Source organism: Penicillium mononematosum (assembly GCF_028829835.1).
Source record: "Penicillium mononematosum strain IBT 11891 chromosome Unknown utg000003l:1.0-8172316.0:1.0-8177699.0, whole genome shotgun sequence".
In the NCBI taxonomy this organism is placed as follows: Eukaryota; Fungi; Ascomycota; class Eurotiomycetes; order Eurotiales; family Aspergillaceae; genus Penicillium; species Penicillium mononematosum.
In genome coordinates, this window is record NW_026643273.1 from 5,236,846 (window position 1) to 5,255,006 (window position 18,161).

An 18,161-nucleotide genomic window follows, 5' to 3' on the forward strand; every position below is an offset into this window, starting at 1 on the left:
GATAGCTGAAAAGAAAATAGAAACATTTTTGCTTCTTCGTATCAGGCAAGATCGTCTTGGGCTGTTCTTGTCATATATTGTATATCCATCTAGACAAGAAAGTGCTGGTTCCGTAAAACATATAAAATATATAAAATGCATAAACAACATAGTTGTGGAAAGCTCTCTAAGCTTTAACGTTAACCAAGATCCAAGGATCGGTCCGGGGCGGCTACTCGGGTCGGCTAAGCAAGGGGGTTTTGGTATGTGGACATGTTGCACAAGCATGCCCTTATACTTGACGATCTACTCCGTGCTTGGCAATCTACTTTCCGATAATTTCATAAAAATTCAATTTAGAAAACTAAAAACCCCGAAATTGAGTGCAATCTGATAATCAGTCGGTCAAGCCAGAACGATACAAATCCCTCTACTAGACACCAATAATCTCCTTTATACCCGAGATAGAAGGAGTGAAGAAATACTCTCCACCCTCTGCAATGACACAGCGTTGGAGCTTCCACTTCTCCGCCACGCTGGGATCGTCGAACCTCGGCATGCTGATAAAATTCGATTCATCATCATCCTCGGCCCATTGACCGATGATAGGATCGAGCCCAGGCTCTGGCCCGCCGTTCCTGGTCTTCCCAGGAGGGAAAGAGGTTTTGTTGGCCCATTCTAGAATACATGTTAGTCAATGCCTATGCCACATGAACCTTCTGGGAGCTTACCATTCTGCACCTGACGGAATCCGTTGTGAAGGTTACTCTGATAGGACACGAATAGAAGGCCACGATCGTGCGTCGTCACCCCATTCCGTTTCTCCTCATCACTGGTAACCGGCCCAAACGAGATACCGCGACGAATCATTGCATGGGTGTCATCCAAGGTGCCGTCGGGGCGCATAAGTTCAGCTCGAGGACGCACTTTTCGGATGTGCGACGCAAATGGACATTTGTTTTGGTGCTGTATGTCCTGGAAATTGAAGTTGTTCGATGACAAGAGCTTACGGTCTTCAGCGCTGAGTTGACCATCATCCTCGGGAAGAGCTTTGTCAGTGAGCACATCAGTTGGCGCTGGTTTCTCCTCAAAGGAGATACCTACAATCGACATGTCAGCCCAACCTCTGCACAATGTGCTTTAGAAGTAAAAACCAAACTTACCGTTGGGCCATCTTCCCACTAGACGAGAGGACAAGGTGGAAATCACTCCCAATTTCAAGCCGCCTTCATTTGGTAGCGCCGCTTGTGGCATAATGTTTTGTACCGCCCAACTAGAAATTGTGGTTAGTATCAATCCACGCAATGCTTGCCTGTAACTTACTTGGTGAACTCGGGAACCAGCTGCTTCAGCCTGCGGAAGACCATGAAGCTACCATCTTTCGCCCAGTCGGGATGCGATTGAGTATCACCCTCCTCTCCGACGATGATGTAACTGTTGGTTAAACGTTAGTCTCCTATTCCTTTGAAGAATCTATCTTCGAAATCTCACCCAGGATGAATGTTGCCAGGGGACAGCTTTTCGGTGTTCTCTGGATCCAATCCCTTGATCAGAGGCTGGGACACACCGTCTTTCCATCCGAAGCTGGGGCATTATTAGCAGCATCGACATATATTAAACAGACTTCCACATACTGTTCAATGTCATATTTGTTCAGAACCGCGCCACTTTGAGTGAACAACCATCTCACGGTCTTAGAGAACCTAGGATTAATGCCGTCGGTCATCCAATTGTTCACAGTCCCCTCTGAACTGGCGGCCAAGGTAAAAACTCCGTCAATCTGTCCACGCGATCCCTTGAACTCGCCCAGCCACTCGGCATCTCTGTCAAGTCCGTCGTGGACCATGTCATGATACATGCCACTTTTGAAGATATAATCTCCAAGGTCTGTCTTTCCAAGCTAGATAAAAACCAATTAGCTGGTGAACAAGATCTACAACCAATGTAGCTTACTTTCTCGAGGCCAGCGGCAGAAAAAGAAATGTTTGTGCAAATGGTCTCGACCAATTGGCTCCAAAGCCCACACCACTTCGCCTCGTAGAGCTTGCCACGGAGGCGGTGCGCGGTTTCTGCGGTGGTGAGATGCTTCAAAAATATGCCAAGTTCATGTTTGAACTGCTCCACGTCCACAATCTCAAAGAATAAGAATGTCTCATATTTCTTGGGCAGCCGGGGCCTGGAACGCTGTCAGTTTAAGCCTTCATTTACCTGAGGGTTTACTCACCAAATGTCACCCTGGATGTTTTTGATGTTTGGTGCCATTTGGAAAGGATAATTCTCGGTATTCCTTTACACGGTAACTGAGAAGATGATCTGAAGTTGGATCTCTTTGGAGTGTGTTGAGGCACCTTTTATATCCCACTGTCTGGGTTGAACCCCACTATCTAGAGGGAAAAATCGGTCAATATGCTACGTTGCAAAACATGATTATCAATGTAGTACCATCAGATGGCCGGATGTGCTTATGCATTGCATTCGAACAGCATCTGAACACGGATTCGACAAGTGAATGACGGTGCCTATATGTCTCTGATATTATACGCCCAGACTCTCTATGCAATCCACGTGGATATGCAGCAAGCATTAAGTTATGCATCCTTCCTGATGGCGTCCAGCATAATCGATGTTGCCCTAATGCAAAACTGATTCATGTTCCATGTGATAAACCAATCATAGCCACAATAATAGGGTCACCGAAATTAGAAAGACGGGAAGTGGCATGCACCATTCTTATGTCCTCATTCTTAGGAAGAACGTGCACAGTACGTGAAAGCGTAGGAACTTGATATTCTCGCTATTTATCAAGACAGCGCTGGAGGGCATATGTACCATGATTCAGTCTATAGGGAGGGACAAATTATATGCAAGCAATTTCAAAATTTGCACGAGTATCCACCCCCATGTTGCATAGATCTACATTATTCGGGCGGGCATCGATCCCACGGTACCAGATCCATCATTTCTTTGTGCTGGTCTTTCTTCTCGCATTCCCTTGCGTAATTATCTGCCGCTTTAGGAGGTCCCGGGTCATTGGCAAGCATTAGGCGTAACGATGCTGGGGACGATGCTCCACTATGCCTGGCCAGTTACACGACATGGGTAGGTCAGAACTTCTGCAATGCTCCAAGGTTACAGTTATTACTTTCTTTTTGAGAGAGATCGGCGTCATTACAGATGCCTGCTCAATGAGGAATAGGCCATCGCCATACCTGCCTACGGAGTAGGTATATGTAGGTAATGCGTCTGACCCACCTCTGAGATCGGGCTATACAGTATTATCCTCTGGTTTGATGATCGATAAATGAGATGTAAGGTACAATGACATTTTCATCGATCAGAAAGCGAGTCTAAGGGCCGGTCTTGAGCAGGTATGGTAGATACCGTGGTCTTAACCATCTGTAAATTGAAAGTATAAATATACATACACCGGACCGGCCCGTAGAACGAACTTAATCAATTACCTAGGAGAATATACCAACGTGCTTACGGGTAAGGCGTTTTACTTCCACATTCCACATTCGTAGATAAAAGATTGGGCTGAGCTGAAACGCCTTCGGATCGTCAAAGAAATGTGCTAGAGGCAAGGGCATGTGAACTGAAACGGACAAATTCCAGGGCCAATCTCCCATTATCGAATGCTCTCCTTGCAGAAGGAATCCGATCAAGATTGTTACGATATACATTCAACTAAAACGGATCTTCGTAGTTCGCCTGTAGAGATATAATATTTAAGTCTGCCTATGGTTAAGCCTCTCTTGAGCCTGGAGTAGCAGAAACGATAACGGGCAAGATGCACCTCAGGTGGCTCACGGGATTCTTGCTGCTGGGTCTCGCCCAGGCAGACAACGACAACTCAGTTATCTCGGATAAGCAGGTCGCAAACCAAGATCACTCTGCCACCACGGATCCTTATGCTACAACCCAAGCACCACCGCGTGGAGAGAAGCTCAGCCGTCGCAGATGGTCTGTTACCTGCGACAGCAGCCAGTCGGGCAATGAGTGTGAAAAGCTCTTCGACAACGACCTCCAGTCCTTCTGGTTATCAGGAGCCGCGGGGGAAACCCATGAAGTCACCATCGATCTCAGTCGGGCTGAAAACGTTCATGCCATTTCCGTGGTGTCGCGCCAGGATGGCAAGACGGACGGGCAGATCGCGGCCCATCAGGTTTTCGTGAGCGGAGACAAGGATAACTGGGGCGAACCGGTTGCTTATGGGACATGGTATGAAGGCACAGGCGAGAAACTTGCCATCTTCGAGCCTAAGGAAGGTCAATACGTCCGCCTGGTGTCCCTCGGCAGCAATGTGGCCAGTATCTCGGAGCTGAACATCTATGATGGTGCCGACCCCAAAACCGTCCCCAACGGAGGTGCCTGGGGCCCTACCATTGACTTGCCTGTTGTGGCTGTCTCAGGCGCTGTCATCCCCGAGACAAACGAGGTCCTTGTCTGGTCGTCATGGGCAAAAGACGACTATCTTCACTCTCGTGGGTACACCCTCACGGCCGTCTGGAATATGAACGACAACTCGGTCACCCAGCGCAAGGTCCAAGAGACACACCACGACATGTTCTGCTCTGGCATGTCTTACGACGGCAAGGGTGAATTGCTTGTTACTGGTGGCAACAACGATAAGTCTACTAGCATATTTGACCCAGCCTCCGGCAACTGGACGGAAGGTAATACCATGATCATTAGCCGCGGCTATCAAGCCTCCGCAACTCTTGCCGATGGTCGCGTGTTTATCATCGGTGGCTCTTGGAATGGTGGTACGAATTACGACAAGGACGGCGAGATCTACGATCCTAATACCGAAAAATTCAGCTTCCTAAAAAACGCTTTAGTGAAGCCCATGTGGACGGACGACCATGACTCTGGTTATCGGCGCGATAGTCATGGCTGGCTCTTTGGATGGAAGAACGACACTGTGTTCCAGGGCGGACCCAGCAAGAATATGAACTGGTATTATACCCAAGGAGATGGCGACCAGAAGCCTGCAGGAACACGCGCCGATGCCAACGATTCTATGTCTGGTAACGCGGTGATGTTCGACGCAGTGAATGGCAAAATCATCACCTTCGGCGGCTCGCCCTCTTACGAAAACTCGTACGCCACCACAGATGCCTATCTCATTGAGATCGACGAGCCAGGCTCTCAACCCAAGGTGACCGCAGCAAAGAATCCCAACGGGGAGGGCATGGCCTACGCCCGCACATTCCACACTTCAGTGGTTCTCCCTGATGGTGGTGTCTTCACTGCCGGTGGGCAGTCATATGGCGTCCCATTCAACGACAGCAACGCACATTTGACCCCCGAGTTGTACGATCCTAAGACCAACCAGTTCAACGAACAGCAGCCCAACAGTATTGTTCGCGTTTATCACAGCATTTCCCTCCTCCTTCCTGACGGCCGTGTCTTCAACGGTGGCAGTGGTCTGGGTGTCTCGGCCCCTACCAACCATTTCGATGCGCAGATTTACAGCCCCCACTATCTGTTCAATCAAGACGGCTCACTCGCTACCCGTCCCACCATCAACGGTGTGGCTAATAAGAACCTCCGTGCCGGCGACAAGCTCAGCATCGGCGCCAGTATCGATGTCAAAAATGCATCTCTAATCCGCTACGGTACGACCACCCATACTGTCAACACCGATCAGCGCCGCATTGCCTTAGATTCGTGGACTGCGAATGGAGATTCGTATGAAACTACTCTCCCTGCGGATAGTGGTATTCTTCTACCAGGTCCTTGGATGCTGTTCATCTTGAATGACGACGGTGTCCCGAGCGTCTCTCAGACCATCCACATTCAGGTTTGAGGGCTTTTCAAATTGGTTGCAAGAGTATTGCATCGCAAGGCCTTTGCCATTCCAATGCATGGATGGCTTTCTCTGATGAGTGATCGTGAAGTGATGTTTGGAGACTAGTTATTTTTTTATTTCTTTTTACTTCCTTTCTTCTTGGCTTGTATTATCACAGTCTTCGGCGTGAACAGCCGTGCTTGACTCGAATTCCTTCAGCCAATTTCCCCTTCGGCAACACATCTTTCTTGGTTTGCATGTATCAAAATACCAAAATAATTAGATAGTAACATGGCATGCTACATGACCTTTTTGCACGTATCCCTGAATATAGCGTAGGATAGATACAATGTGCCCTAATATTTTCTCTTAAAAAAGAGATATCAACAACCAGCCTACATCATTACGTGATATTACGAGCCCCTCCAACAGAAATTTTTAATCTAAATGGTTAATCTATATGACACCAGATCGGGCGGATGATATAAAACTTCCGATCGGCATCGGCATTTTTGGCGTAAATGCCGGTGCCGCAGTCCCCGCCACTTCAATTTCTGACCGCCTGACTTACCGCCGGTTTTTAATTGTTTCCGGGTTACCAGTCCTGTATCTTGGACTTAATCGTGCCAAGCCCACCAACACTACTACCCAGTGTTGGCCCACACCGGTCCGAATGATGTAAAATTGGTGGTGCTAATTGTATAGAATACTGAAATTACACAATATATTGCAGGCAGAATATGAACTGCCGTGCGGGGATCGAATGACATGCCAAGGAAAAACACGGGTCGGAAACGATTCGCTTATGTCTATAGCGCGAACTGAAACCAGAGGTGATATTCAGGGACCTGCCATTTTAGACTACTCGAATGGAGACATGTATACTACGTGAACATCTGGTAGACATATGAACCTACTGGATGTAGGATTTGGACATGCAGATCTGGACATTTGCCGCCTGTACCTGCATAACCTCGTTCGTATTGGGACACGGGCAGGGGTAGTACTTTGGACATCGCACATGGCATAGATGGGATAGACCAGATCTCAAGGAACCTTGGAAGTTTCAGGGTTTCATCCCTGTGAACGATCAAGTTAGGCCCACTTATTCATCCCCACAAAGTGGATTCGTCCACGGGTCCAAACAACCTACCGAAATTGGAAGGAACCTTTCACCATATCCATGGATCTGTCCATGTGCCCATGGTACTGGAATTTACCATCTTGGTAGGTACCATTGTATCTAAGTACATAGGTACCTAGTCCACGGGTGTAGAGGCTGCTGCTGACCTCGAGTTTTGATATTCGGCCTGCAAGCAGCATATAGATGTGAAATGCCCGATGTTGTGGATAGATTTATTGGCTCTGCATGGTTCATGGGGAAAAAGGGGGAGAGAATAATAGGTGCCTAATATATTAAATTGCCACTCAAGTGCAATATAGACATACTATCATGTAGTACTTTGTACATCATGTATAGTACCCTAGGAATGGGTGGCGTCGGAACAGTATAAAGCAGTTTGCAGATCATCGTTTGAAATAAACACTTCAACGTTTCGTGTTTATCAACTTTCAAAGTACAAGGTAATACTCCATAATGCAATAAGTCTATATAAAGGGCCTTCCCAACCCGACAGAAGACTTCGGTCCACACAACCAATCCTCTCAAACCATCAAAATGAAGTTCTCTCAATCCCTCCTCTTCGTTCTCCCATTCCTCCAATCCGCCGCAGCCCAGGGCGGTGGCATGGTCGGCATCGGCTGGTCCGTCGAGAACGTCCCGGACGAGGGCTTGTCCGAGATTTTCTTCCCAATGGACATCCCCGGCGCTCCGCACGAGGGCGGCTTCTACTTCGCCCAGCAATTCGGCTTCGTCGACCAGGATGACGTGGGCTACACCGGTCTGCAGCCCCGTGAAAACGACCACGGTCTTCCCGTCATCCACGGCGTCTTCTCCAGCTTCCAAAAGGGCACCACCTCCGACGACCCCAACTGCTCCGACGGTGCCGACGGTGGTCCCGGCGTGAGCTGTGCTGTTGAGATCGTCAGCTCTTACGATCACCAGTACCAGCTGCACATCAAGAACACCGAGGGAACCAAATGGGTCGGCACTTTGGTTGATGTTGTCAAGGGAAACAGCACCCAGATCGGCTCTTACACGCTTCCTGCTGGATCGAAGGGTATTCAGAGCTCCCAGATGGGCTTCGTCGAGTTGTACGGCTGGAACGACAACAAGAAGGAGCACGTGTGCTCCGATGTGCCCAAGCAATCTGTTATTTTCGGCGCACCTATCTCGAAGGGTTATGATGGATCCCTGAGTGAGCCTTATGAGTACGGTGACTGTGTTGGTGAATCCCAGTTCGAGACACACAGCCACTCTGATGGCAGCTACTCGGTCACTGTTGGATGGTAAATGGAGGAACTCTGTCTGGTTTATCGGGCATGAATTGAACTTGGACAATCCCCAAAATCTCCATCTGTCAATGGATTCTCCATGAAGGACATCCAGAATTTATTTCTCTTGCTGGATGAAACCACGAAACGATGTCTTTATATCCTGGGTCAACTACATACAGGGGGGGTATGGGTGTACGGATTTTAAGTCAAACAACCTTTTTAGAAGCTTGAAAGAGATAATACTGTTCAAGTTCAATTCAGTGCACACTTTTTTCCTATGTAAAATATCTGTCTTATTTTAGAAAATATCTAGGTCTGACTATGAACAGTCCCTCAGAACTCGAGACCGCGAGTCTCTCAGAACAAACCCTTTATCATCTATTATCTAAAACCGCCTGCTCTCAACGGCAGGCTTATTTCCAACAGCAACCTCAATCTTCTCAATAACCTCATCCGTCAACTTCTCCACCACCTCCAAAGCCCGAATATTATCAAGAACCTGCTGCGGTCTCGACGCACCGGTAATCATAGACGAGATATTCGGATTCTTCAAAATCCACGCAAGCGCCAACTGCGCCGTCGAAACCCCAAGCTCCTCAGCAACAGGCTTCAACGCCGCAACCTGATCCAGCTGACGCTGCCACGTATCATTACCAACCGTCTTCCGCAGACTCTTCACATAACCATCCTCCGACTCCGCCAGCCGCGACCCAGCCGGAGGCGCAGCAGTATCATTATACTTGCCCGTCAAGACACCACCCTTCAGCGGTGAGAACACCGTGAGACCGAGTCCGTGCGCCTCGTACAGCCAGCGGTACTCCTTCTCCACGCGCTCGCGCACGAGGAGATTATACTGCGGCTGCTCGACGACGGGACCAACAAGACCGAGTCTGTCGGCGATGCGCCAGGCATCCGCAATCTCGCTGGCTGACCACTCCGACGTACCCCAGTAGAAGGCCTTGCCATTGTCGATGAGGTAGTTGAAGCCGCGGACGATCTCTTCCATGGGCGTGTCGCGGTCTGGGCGGTGTGCGTATACCACGTCTACGTATGGCAGTGCTAGGCGTTGCAGGGAGAGGTTCATGCCCTCGATGATGTGCTTGCGGGAGAGTCCGTTGTTGTTGAGTGGTTTGTCGGGGTTGGCGCTGTTGGCTTTGCCCCGGTAGATCTGAAAAGGAGTTAGTGGGGATAGGGAAACTGGATGGGCAATTGTGTTTCTTACTTTAGTGGAAATGACCAGGTCGTTTTGCTTCCAGCCGAATTTCTTGATTGCCTCTCCGAGGACAATCTCCGATTGTCCGCCTGAGTATACTTCGGCGGTATCGAAGAAGTTGACGCCGGCATCGTAGGCAACCTTCATGCATTCAAGGGCGGTTTCTGTTGTCTGTTAGCTTTGATTAACTACATTGATAGAGGTGGCCATACCATTCCCGACGTGGCCGCCATATGTGAGCCAGCTGCCCAGCGAGATAACCGAGACTTTCAGTCCGGTCCTACCGAGGAACCGGTACTGCATTTCAGGAAGAGCGTTAGGCATTGTGAACTGTGTAGAATCAAGATAAATCAAAGGAAGTAAGAAGTGAATTCCCAAGGGAGAAGACTTTATATATGTTTTGTAGGTAGACGGGCCGATGCGGGGTTAAGACGCGGAATCCACCTCGTGTTTCCCCGATTGGGACCCCGAGAGGTTAGACCTTCCGTCTTTTAGGCTAATTAGATTGTGTTGAACTACCTAGGCAAGAATTGTGCAATATGTGGTGACAATGACCTCAACAGTACGATTCAATTAATGTTTACTACACATTACTTAGTTCTCTCAATTATTCCCCCTTACTTTCAATAACATCAACGTTGCCCTCATCAAACCCAATTGGATACATGTACTCATCGAGTTCGGTATTCACACCCAGTTGGATTAGCACCAGACCAGTCAGGATAGACTGGAGTCTGCGCCGGGGAGGCACATTGACAAAGATTGGCTTCCAGAGGTATATCCGAGCAAACGCCTACTGGCTGGGTGGCGCAGTACTCATTGATCGACACAGAGGTCGTCACCGTGGACAGTAGCTGTACGGCATACAGAAGGTATCATAGGTTGACGAACCTGGTAATAGGGTCATGCTGTACCATTGATTTGTGGCACAGGAGCAGGAGACACCTACAAGAAGCGAGGACATCCAAATTAGCCTCGACGCTCGAGTTTTACCTCGTGGGAAAATGAATAAGAACGAAGACAGAGAAAACGAATCAAGAAACTCACCCCTAATCACAGTCGATTCTCCTCCCACCAACGTGCCCTGGTAGATGGTCGACGTCGAATACGGGATAGCCCCATTCGAGCACTTCGTGGTGATCCAGGGTTCACTGAGAGGGAAACAGCTCGATTGCTCCATGCAATGATCTGGATGCCAAACCGACGGGAAGGATCCCTGTGGGCACTCGAGTGGAGGCTCCTGGCTAAAGCAATACGAGATTGGGGTTCCCATTGTACAGTCTGTCGTGTAGACGGCAGTCTGTCCATCTGAGCATAAGAGCTCGGGGCCTTGGGTGATCACCGCCGGAGCTGCAGCCGTGGTGATCGAGCCGGTTTGTTGAGGAACAGCCATTGTGGCCGAGAGGTAGAACGCGAGAAAGAGATAGACTCGGAGGGGTCCCATTGTGATATTGTCAAAGTTCATCAAACAGGTGTAGAAGAACTTGATATGAGAATTCCACTAGTGTGGTGTGCAGCAGCTGCTGTAATTGAGCCAGAAACAACTTTCTCTTCGGAGCGTAGAGCTGGATCTTGTTTTATATTGTCGTAGATCCAGCAGGATAGCCCGATCTGGGCTCTTGAGGTTCGAGAGTCGCTCAGCTTGGCTGATCGAAGCTACCACGGTAAAGTAACAGTGATAGATTTGCTGGCACGTCAGAGGCAGTGAAGCTCAGCTCATACTACCTCGCAACTGCATGCAACCCTTTGATACATAGCGTTCACTAGGTCGAGAACGCTCTTTCCAAATTCCTCGGCCTAGCTGGGCATAGTCTTAAAAATAGTAGCTTACCCCTCGTCAACAAGGCAGGGGATCCTTATTCGGGAAGTCCATGACACAGAAAACACTTTCGCAGTAACGGGATCAGTGGTTATCGATGTCACTTCAGTGGCCAAGTATAACAAGGTCTTGAAATGACACTGGAGCAGAGAATGGGTTTCCATGTTGCGCGATTTAAGTGTGCTACACGGACAAGTGGTCGGGGGGAGATAAACCGTCGCAAGATACATAGTTGGCATCGTTGCGACGCTGACTTGACTTATCTTGGGTGAAGCGGCTGGATAGATGATTGCGAATATTCGTGTTCTTTGTCACCTTCTAGACCATCCATTTTTGTTCTGTCTTGGAATTGATGGTCTCGCCGCTCTTGTCGGGGCTCATTATGTCCCATCTGTCCCACAAGGTTGTCGCACGGAATATGTACAGCATGGCTTTTGCCAACGGAGCTAAGGTAGGCTGGTCTTTGTTTTGTATGGAGATACTGAGACACCTGTTGGAAGGTTGAGTTGAAATGAGACATTGGAAAATGGTTAAAATGCGAAAGGCGGAGCTCAACTGAGACCTACAACATACGTTGTACATTGCTGAGACCCGGAGATAACCAAAATGGTGCACAGGGATGGAATGCAGGCAACTCGCAAAGAAGCTTGTACGTTTTACCTCGATTTACCTCGATTTACAGAGGGATTATTATCGACCAATGCGATTCAATTGTACCAGCCAGGACTATTTAAAACTTTATCACGAGAACGACAGTATGGTCAATGTACACCCTCCCCGACTGACTGGAGGATGTCCAATCAGAACAAAATAAATGTACATGAATCAAAAGGCTCCCAGGGTACAATCCAGCAAGTTCAAAGTCCAACTTGATATAGAAGCAGAAGATATATCCTTTCGGTCAAAGGCGACAGAAAGGAGATGCGCTGCGTACTTTGCGCATTGGGTTCAAGTCACCCACAGAGGTTGTTAAACCTAGTTGTGCATGTGACCGTGACGGTGGTGAAGATGTCTACGGGCATGGCCAGCAGCCTGCACCGGTTCCACAGGTTCCGGGACAGTGTCCTTCTTCACGTAGGAAACGGCCGTAGAGGTCTCCATAATGGTGCTGCGGGTAGTGGAGACAGTTCGCACGGCGCCAGAGCTAGTCGAGTAATTGTTACCCTTTCCATCACAGAGGACGACAACATCGCGTTCGAGATAGATGATCTCTTCGGTGAAAGGATCAACAACCGTAGATGTGACAGGAGTCGGGGTTGGCGAGGGTGTCGAAGTGGGGGTGGAAGTGGGAGTGGAAGTGGTAGTAGCTTGGGCAGTGCTAGTAGCTTGGGCAGTGCTAGTAGTTTGGGCAGTGCTAGTAGCTTCGGCAGTGCTGGTAGCCTCGGCGGTGCTAGTCGCACGAACCAAGGTGTTGGGATCAACCGAGACCTCAGGAATAGAAGGAATAGAGAGATTGGGAACCACGGTGTTGGGGTCGATCGAGATACCACCAACGGAAATAGTGGGAAGCGAAATCACATTGTCGGTGGTGGTGGGCTTCGGCTTCATCGAGGCAGGCTCAGGACCCCACTCGACAGGCATGCCGCCAGGCAATCCGCCATGGTGCATTTCACAGTTTTCGTCCTTGATCTCGGATGGGATGGAGAACTGGCATTGACGCTGCTCATCTTCAGTCTGGATGTTGAAGACTTTGCACTCGTCAATGACACCGCTCTCGCTGGTGCAAGTTTCGATGGCCTCCTGCAGCACACCCGAATCCCAGGCCTGCATGAAATCACCGTGGTATCCGAATCCTGTGGGGTCACCGTTGGCCAGCGCGAAGTATCCGTCGTAGTCCTTGAATGCGTAGGTGTCCCAAATAGTCTCGTAGAAGAGCGATACCAGGCGAGTTTCGAAACCCTCGGGGCAAGTACCATCCATAACAAGCGACGGGTATGCGACGTGGGACTTGTGGTCAGGGGAGTCGGCATCCTTGCCATTCCAGCAGGACGGGAACATCAACTCGATACGGATTCCATCGGTACAATGCTCATCGAGGAAGGCCTTGTCGGGCAAGAAGTGGCGGTGGAGGGAGTCTTCAGCGGCAGTCTTATAGTTCAGACAGTTGAAGCCAATGGCCTTCTGGCGCAGAGCAGCCTGCGAGGCCTGGTCACCACTCCACTCGGACTTGGGAGGGTCGGGAACGGGCCAGCTGAAGTTGCGCAGGAAGGGGTCACCTGCCAGCATGCGGAAGTCATCAGGGAAGGCCTTGATGTTCTCTCCAGTAGAGAAGATAGTAGCTAGCCGAGCGATGTTAGTAGAGCTCCACCACGGGAGCCAAAATCGGACTTACGCAAGCATGCCTCCAACCTCGTCAACTACCTGGGCACTGCCATTGGTGTGCATGAAGTACAAAGCGGGAGCCCAGTAAGCAGACTTGTCCTGGGTCACTGCGCACGAGGTGCAATCACCGCTGAGGAGCGAGCTCTGATCCGAGCTCATGCCAAAGTCTAGCCACAAGTCAGCACATCCGTTGGTGACAATCGAAGCTTTGGGACAATGCGCGCTTACTTCCACCTCCATGGACCGCGTGAGCGTGACCTGAGATCTCACCCGGCTCCACAATGGGGTCCAGTCGGGCGAGACCAGATCTTCCACGGCAAGGAAGACGCCAAAAAGCATTCGTATAGCTTGGGAACAGCGCGAAGCAGGCCATAACAACGGCCGTCAGTTTAAGGTCCTGCATGTTGCAATGGTTGAGCCGCGTCCACGGGCTCGATTGGATAAAAATAAAGAATGAATGATCTCAGGGACACAATTGTAAATGACAGACTCGCCTACCGAATCAATCGGTTATAGCGTGGAGAAAGGAGCGAGAGACAAAGTGTACTAAGCAATATGTTAGGATGTAAAGTCAAGGCATTAAGCACAACCCCATGCAGATTCAAGATTCCATGCCAATCGTCATCTTATACCCCCTTCCAGTACAAGGGTAGAGGAATGATCCCTTGCTTGGCTGGACACACCACTTCCGAGGGATCGAGTAAAGAAGGTAGCAAGGTATGCGACTTACCGATCTAACGCGTTTCTCCTGACGTCAGTAAACAAAGATGATTTCTGGCGATTGACGATGTCTGTTGCGATCCCTGATGCGCCCATTTTATCAGCCTCAACTCTATTTTTTTTTTCAATAAAACGCCCCCTAAAACCCCCCAAAAGCACTTACTTGGATTCCAAGTATAGAAAAGAGCGAAATAGTAAAAAAGAGCGACAATAATAATGAGTGACAGACCCTGAGATAGGGCAAAAAGAGGGAGACGCAAGTAAGAGAGGGGAACAAAGGGAACAAAGGAGCGGACACGGGGATCAAGTACTTCAAAGAAAAGTTAGAAAAATGCCCAAGACCCTCAATAATGAGGCGCCAATCCCCCCCCTTAACGAGTTAGTGCTTGGAGAGGGGCCTGAGTTTAATGAGCCGACCAATCCCTTGATATATGGGATATTAGGGATATTAGGTACGGAGTATACTATTACAATATCATCTCCCCTGTCTATGTCCCTACTATGTTACAATCGGATTCCGGGATAAGTTCATGGGATTTAATATAAAATGTTAGAACACGAGGGAAAAGAGAGGGGAAGATTCTCCAGGCATCCCGTGTGTTCAAGCCGACTGAAACGAACGGCGCGTTCCTGGGCTAAATCACTAGCGTCTTGGAGAACCCCACGTTGAGAATGTGGATTGGCTGAAAGGGGAGATGAAACGACCCCGTAAAATTATATATAAAATTATATAAAATTATACCCCTATTTAGTCGGGAAATTTGACATTCGATATAAAATTAATCGTACGGAGTACTATAAGTTGCATATGTTGTGCGGAGTAGAGTTCGTATACTCCGTTCGGATATAGATGGTTAACTATCTACATATGTAGTTTAATGGTCAGACTACAGACGATAACCATTTGAGGTTTAAGGGAAATATCATTCCAATGCAATGTCCCGATCCTATAACCCGTAATGTCTCAGATCTCACATAGTGAAACCATGAACGTAATGAAGCTTTTTAGTATTAGTTAACGGACTCCGTAGTTCACCGGCACTCCGCTATTCGATATATATTCTAATAATAAAGTCGTCTATGGATATGTTTTATTATTAGATCTGCTGTGGGGATAGCAGTTTTGGAAATCCTACTAGGATTCCAGAGTATATATATATTCCTCCGAAGTTGCAATTAGGTCTTAGTTAAAATAGAAGGCTCCCATGGATACCAAGGTTCCAAATTACTTCTTTGCGGGATACCTTTGAAAGCGTAGTAGAGTAGAAAGTGAAGATTCGTTCAATGATTCTGATGGTCTTTCCTCATCGGGACCCCAGCATCGGAACATCGGAAAGCGGCAGATGGCAACATTGGCGTTAATAACGAATATCATACAGATCAGAGTAGATTTCGAAGCTCTAGGGGTCTACCATAAGAAGGCAATCCATATACAGTACACTGTTCCATGTTGTACAACGCAATTACACCTTCACCTCCTCGAGTGCCTTTCTGGCTCTCGCAACGCACTCTCGTGCACGGGATTCAGATACATCCTCGACAGCCTTACCACCATCCCGCACAATACCACGAAGAGCAGATTCAGTGTCCAGCAGCGATGTACGTCCTTCCTCGCGGACCTCCTCTTCCCAGAAAGTACGGGCGACATCCCACCGCTTCTGCTGGCGACGCAGAGAGTAAATCAACCCCACGGCGGCAAGGGTACATGACTCGTACACCCCGGCCGATGGAATAGCCACATACGTCAGAGCGGAGAGAGCAGAAGTCAGAGTCGTGGTCGACACACTGAAAAGCACCAGACTCTGGGCGAGGGCTTGAAGGGATGGCACAGTGCTGGTGAGGAGCTTGGTACGCAGGTCGGGGATCTGGGTTGGCCAGGGAGGCATGACAGAATCCTTGGTGGAGTCAGGACTTGAAGATGAAGGCTCTTCCAACAGGCCGGCCTGCTGGTACTTGCCCACGGTCCAGATGACCTCCTGTTCCGCCCGGCGAAGGAATTTCTTTTCCAAGATCTCAGATGTAATCATGCTGACATCGTCGACGCGCCAGAAGAGTTTCCACCATGCAAGACCGCGCCAGCGTGGACTGGCCAGTCCTTCCTCGAGGGCACTGCGGAGCTCAGAGTGAGCACGCTCTGCCCAGCCAGTCACGGCCCGGTCCAAGTCAAACCGAACCTCTCCAGGGGTTACGCCGACGGTTTGATCATGGAGCGCCTTGGCGTCTCTGACGATTACACTAGCGTCGGCTGCGTCGATAAGGGACTCCACTAGAGGGACCAATGCCGGATTCAACGCGTTTCCAGTGGATGCTTCTGTGGAAGTTGCAAGCCAATCAATGAGAGGTTGCACGCCACTGCCATTCCACCCACGTTCGTAGTCGGAGGCATTGTGGGCGGATTCACGGAATTTATCCAGTGCTGTGCTGGCACGGTCAACATCTACTAGGGACACGCGCTCGTTTGTGGATTTCTGGTCTGCCACTGGAAGTTCAATGGCCCCACGCACTGAAGAGGCCTCGTTCTTCAGGTCCGACCGACCTATCATTGTGCTGTACGACAGCAGGCCATCCACTCCACGTCCGCATACGATCGTGCGGTGCACGGGATACCGAACAACATTATGCCGACCGGAGTGAGAGGTCTGAATGGTAACTGTGGGGACGAGGAAGGTGTCGGCGTGCAACGTAGGGGCGTGGTTGTCCGGCTCAGAGCCTAGGGTGCTGACCAGGATCTCTAAGTTGCCTTTCCTCAGGATAGGTGATGGCACTGATATAGTCGGTAGCAAGTCATTGGGGATAGATTGTGAGATTTCGCCATATCTGTAGGATAAATCCTTCCAATCAGTTCTGGTCACAGAGGATCAACACGCAGATAGCAGACACGTTCATACCTAATCAGCAGCCCGCGAGATGAATCGGCATCATATGAGTCGAGAATGTCTTCCCAGGTTTCTCGCGGTGACAATGGGTCGGCAAGTAGTAGTCGAACAAGTTTGCGTGCAGATACCGCATCATTCAATCCAAGAACTAGGGTCCAAATCGAGAAATCAGTGCCATTATTTCTTCGAAGGGGAAGATCCATTGCCGAAGAGAGGAATAGCCTGATCGTATAACCAGAAACTCACCAGCTACTCTAATAAGAGGCGTTTCAGACTCCAATCCCCGCAATGCAAATTGCAGCCGACTCAGATTCACCTGTTCCAAGGCAGCATCCTTCACTCCCTCGAGGGCGGCATGCAGCTCCTTGAACCGCGGCGGCACGCTCTTCGCAGTGATAACAGAGGATGTGGTAAATGCCCGTGGAGCTGAGCCTGTGATAGTGTTTTGAGCTCTGGCGACCCGTCGAGATGTGTCGGGTTTCTCGATGCTGCGACTGGTGTTGGCGCGCGTGGACAAGGTTCGTCGCCAGATCGCGCACGAGGGGCAGAAAAATACAGCGCTGCTATCCAGTGGACGCGACAGGCTCTTTGCGAGCGCGCTGCGCAATCTTGGAGCCATTGAGGCGCGGCGAAGCGAGGTTGTAGAGGATGTAGTTATCGCGATGTTCACTTTCGGTGGATGAACTTGGTTGAGCGGAAGTGAACGCGGGAACAAGGCTTGGCATTCCATCACCGGCTTTATCGTCTTATTTTACATCTCAGACCATCAGATAAATTGGTTGAAATGAGATTGACCATTATGTTAATTTTACAATCAAGTAAACCCCTTTCCCTACTATAATTGCAGATCTGGCTACGAAACGTGGGGAAAAAAGCACACATGTTTAAATGAACTGTCCTATTTATCGCTAGAGTTGTGGATTCACAGGTTAAATTGCCAGGCGAGGGGTAGGATCAAGCAGATAGATAGGGTATCGTATCGATCGTGTCGGGACAAAAGGCGTGTGCGCTGGAGGATAGGAAGAAGAAATGCATAGATCG

General features: G+C 49.4%; 7 protein-coding genes across 7 annotated transcripts; 2 read left to right on the forward strand and 5 right to left on the reverse strand.

Moving 5' to 3' along the window:
- Window positions 1–412: 412 nt before the first annotated feature.
- Window positions 413–2,241, reverse strand: N7519_007003 (Dyp-type peroxidase; the record flags this gene model as incomplete). Its single annotated transcript, XM_057293779.1, has 8 exons — window positions 413–657; window positions 711–1,079; window positions 1,143–1,252; window positions 1,303–1,413; window positions 1,471–1,563; window positions 1,614–1,879; window positions 1,933–2,155; window positions 2,204–2,241. The coding sequence occupies 8 exons, from the start codon at window positions 2,239–2,241 to the stop codon at window positions 413–415; spliced, it is 1,455 nt and encodes a 484-aa protein (XP_057148590.1).
- A 1,528-nt stretch (window positions 2,242–3,769) lies between these two features.
- On the forward strand, window positions 3,770–5,791 carry N7519_007004 (putative galactose oxidase; the record flags this gene model as incomplete). The annotated part of the gene is made up of 1 exon (XM_057293780.1): window positions 3,770–5,791. One exon carries the CDS (start codon window positions 3,770–3,772, stop codon window positions 5,789–5,791), a length of 2,022 nt encoding a protein of 673 aa, XP_057148591.1.
- Window positions 5,792–7,451: 1,660 nt separating this feature from the next.
- On the forward strand, window positions 7,452–8,186 carry N7519_007005 (uncharacterized protein; the record flags this gene model as incomplete). Its single annotated transcript, XM_057293781.1, has 1 exon — window positions 7,452–8,186. The coding sequence occupies one exon, from the start codon at window positions 7,452–7,454 to the stop codon at window positions 8,184–8,186; it is 735 nt and encodes a 244-aa protein (XP_057148592.1).
- Window positions 8,187–8,555: 369 nt separating this feature from the next.
- N7519_007006 (uncharacterized protein) lies at window positions 8,556–9,707 on the reverse strand (the record flags this gene model as incomplete). The annotated part of the gene is made up of 3 exons (XM_057293782.1): window positions 8,556–9,338; window positions 9,393–9,547; window positions 9,596–9,707. The coding sequence occupies 3 exons, from the start codon at window positions 9,705–9,707 to the stop codon at window positions 8,556–8,558; spliced, it is 1,050 nt and encodes a 349-aa protein (XP_057148593.1).
- Window positions 9,708–10,199: 492 nt separating this feature from the next.
- Window positions 10,200–10,776, reverse strand: N7519_007007 (uncharacterized protein; the record flags this gene model as incomplete). The annotated part of the gene is made up of 2 exons (XM_057293783.1): window positions 10,200–10,237; window positions 10,431–10,776. 2 exons carry the CDS (start codon window positions 10,774–10,776, stop codon window positions 10,200–10,202), a joined length of 384 nt encoding a protein of 127 aa, XP_057148594.1.
- A 1,401-nt stretch (window positions 10,777–12,177) lies between these two features.
- N7519_007008 (DUF1996 domain-containing protein) lies at window positions 12,178–13,927 on the reverse strand (the record flags this gene model as incomplete). The annotated part of the gene is made up of 3 exons (XM_057293784.1): window positions 12,178–13,481; window positions 13,572–13,691; window positions 13,753–13,927. The coding sequence occupies 3 exons, from the start codon at window positions 13,925–13,927 to the stop codon at window positions 12,178–12,180; spliced, it is 1,599 nt and encodes a 532-aa protein (XP_057148595.1).
- A 1,780-nt stretch (window positions 13,928–15,707) lies between these two features.
- On the reverse strand, window positions 15,708–17,850 carry N7519_007009 (uncharacterized protein; the record flags this gene model as incomplete). Its single annotated transcript, XM_057293785.1, has 3 exons — window positions 15,708–17,088; window positions 17,133–17,268; window positions 17,367–17,850. The coding sequence occupies 3 exons, from the start codon at window positions 17,848–17,850 to the stop codon at window positions 15,708–15,710; spliced, it is 2,001 nt and encodes a 666-aa protein (XP_057148596.1).
- Between the last annotated feature and the right edge of the window lie 311 nt (window positions 17,851–18,161).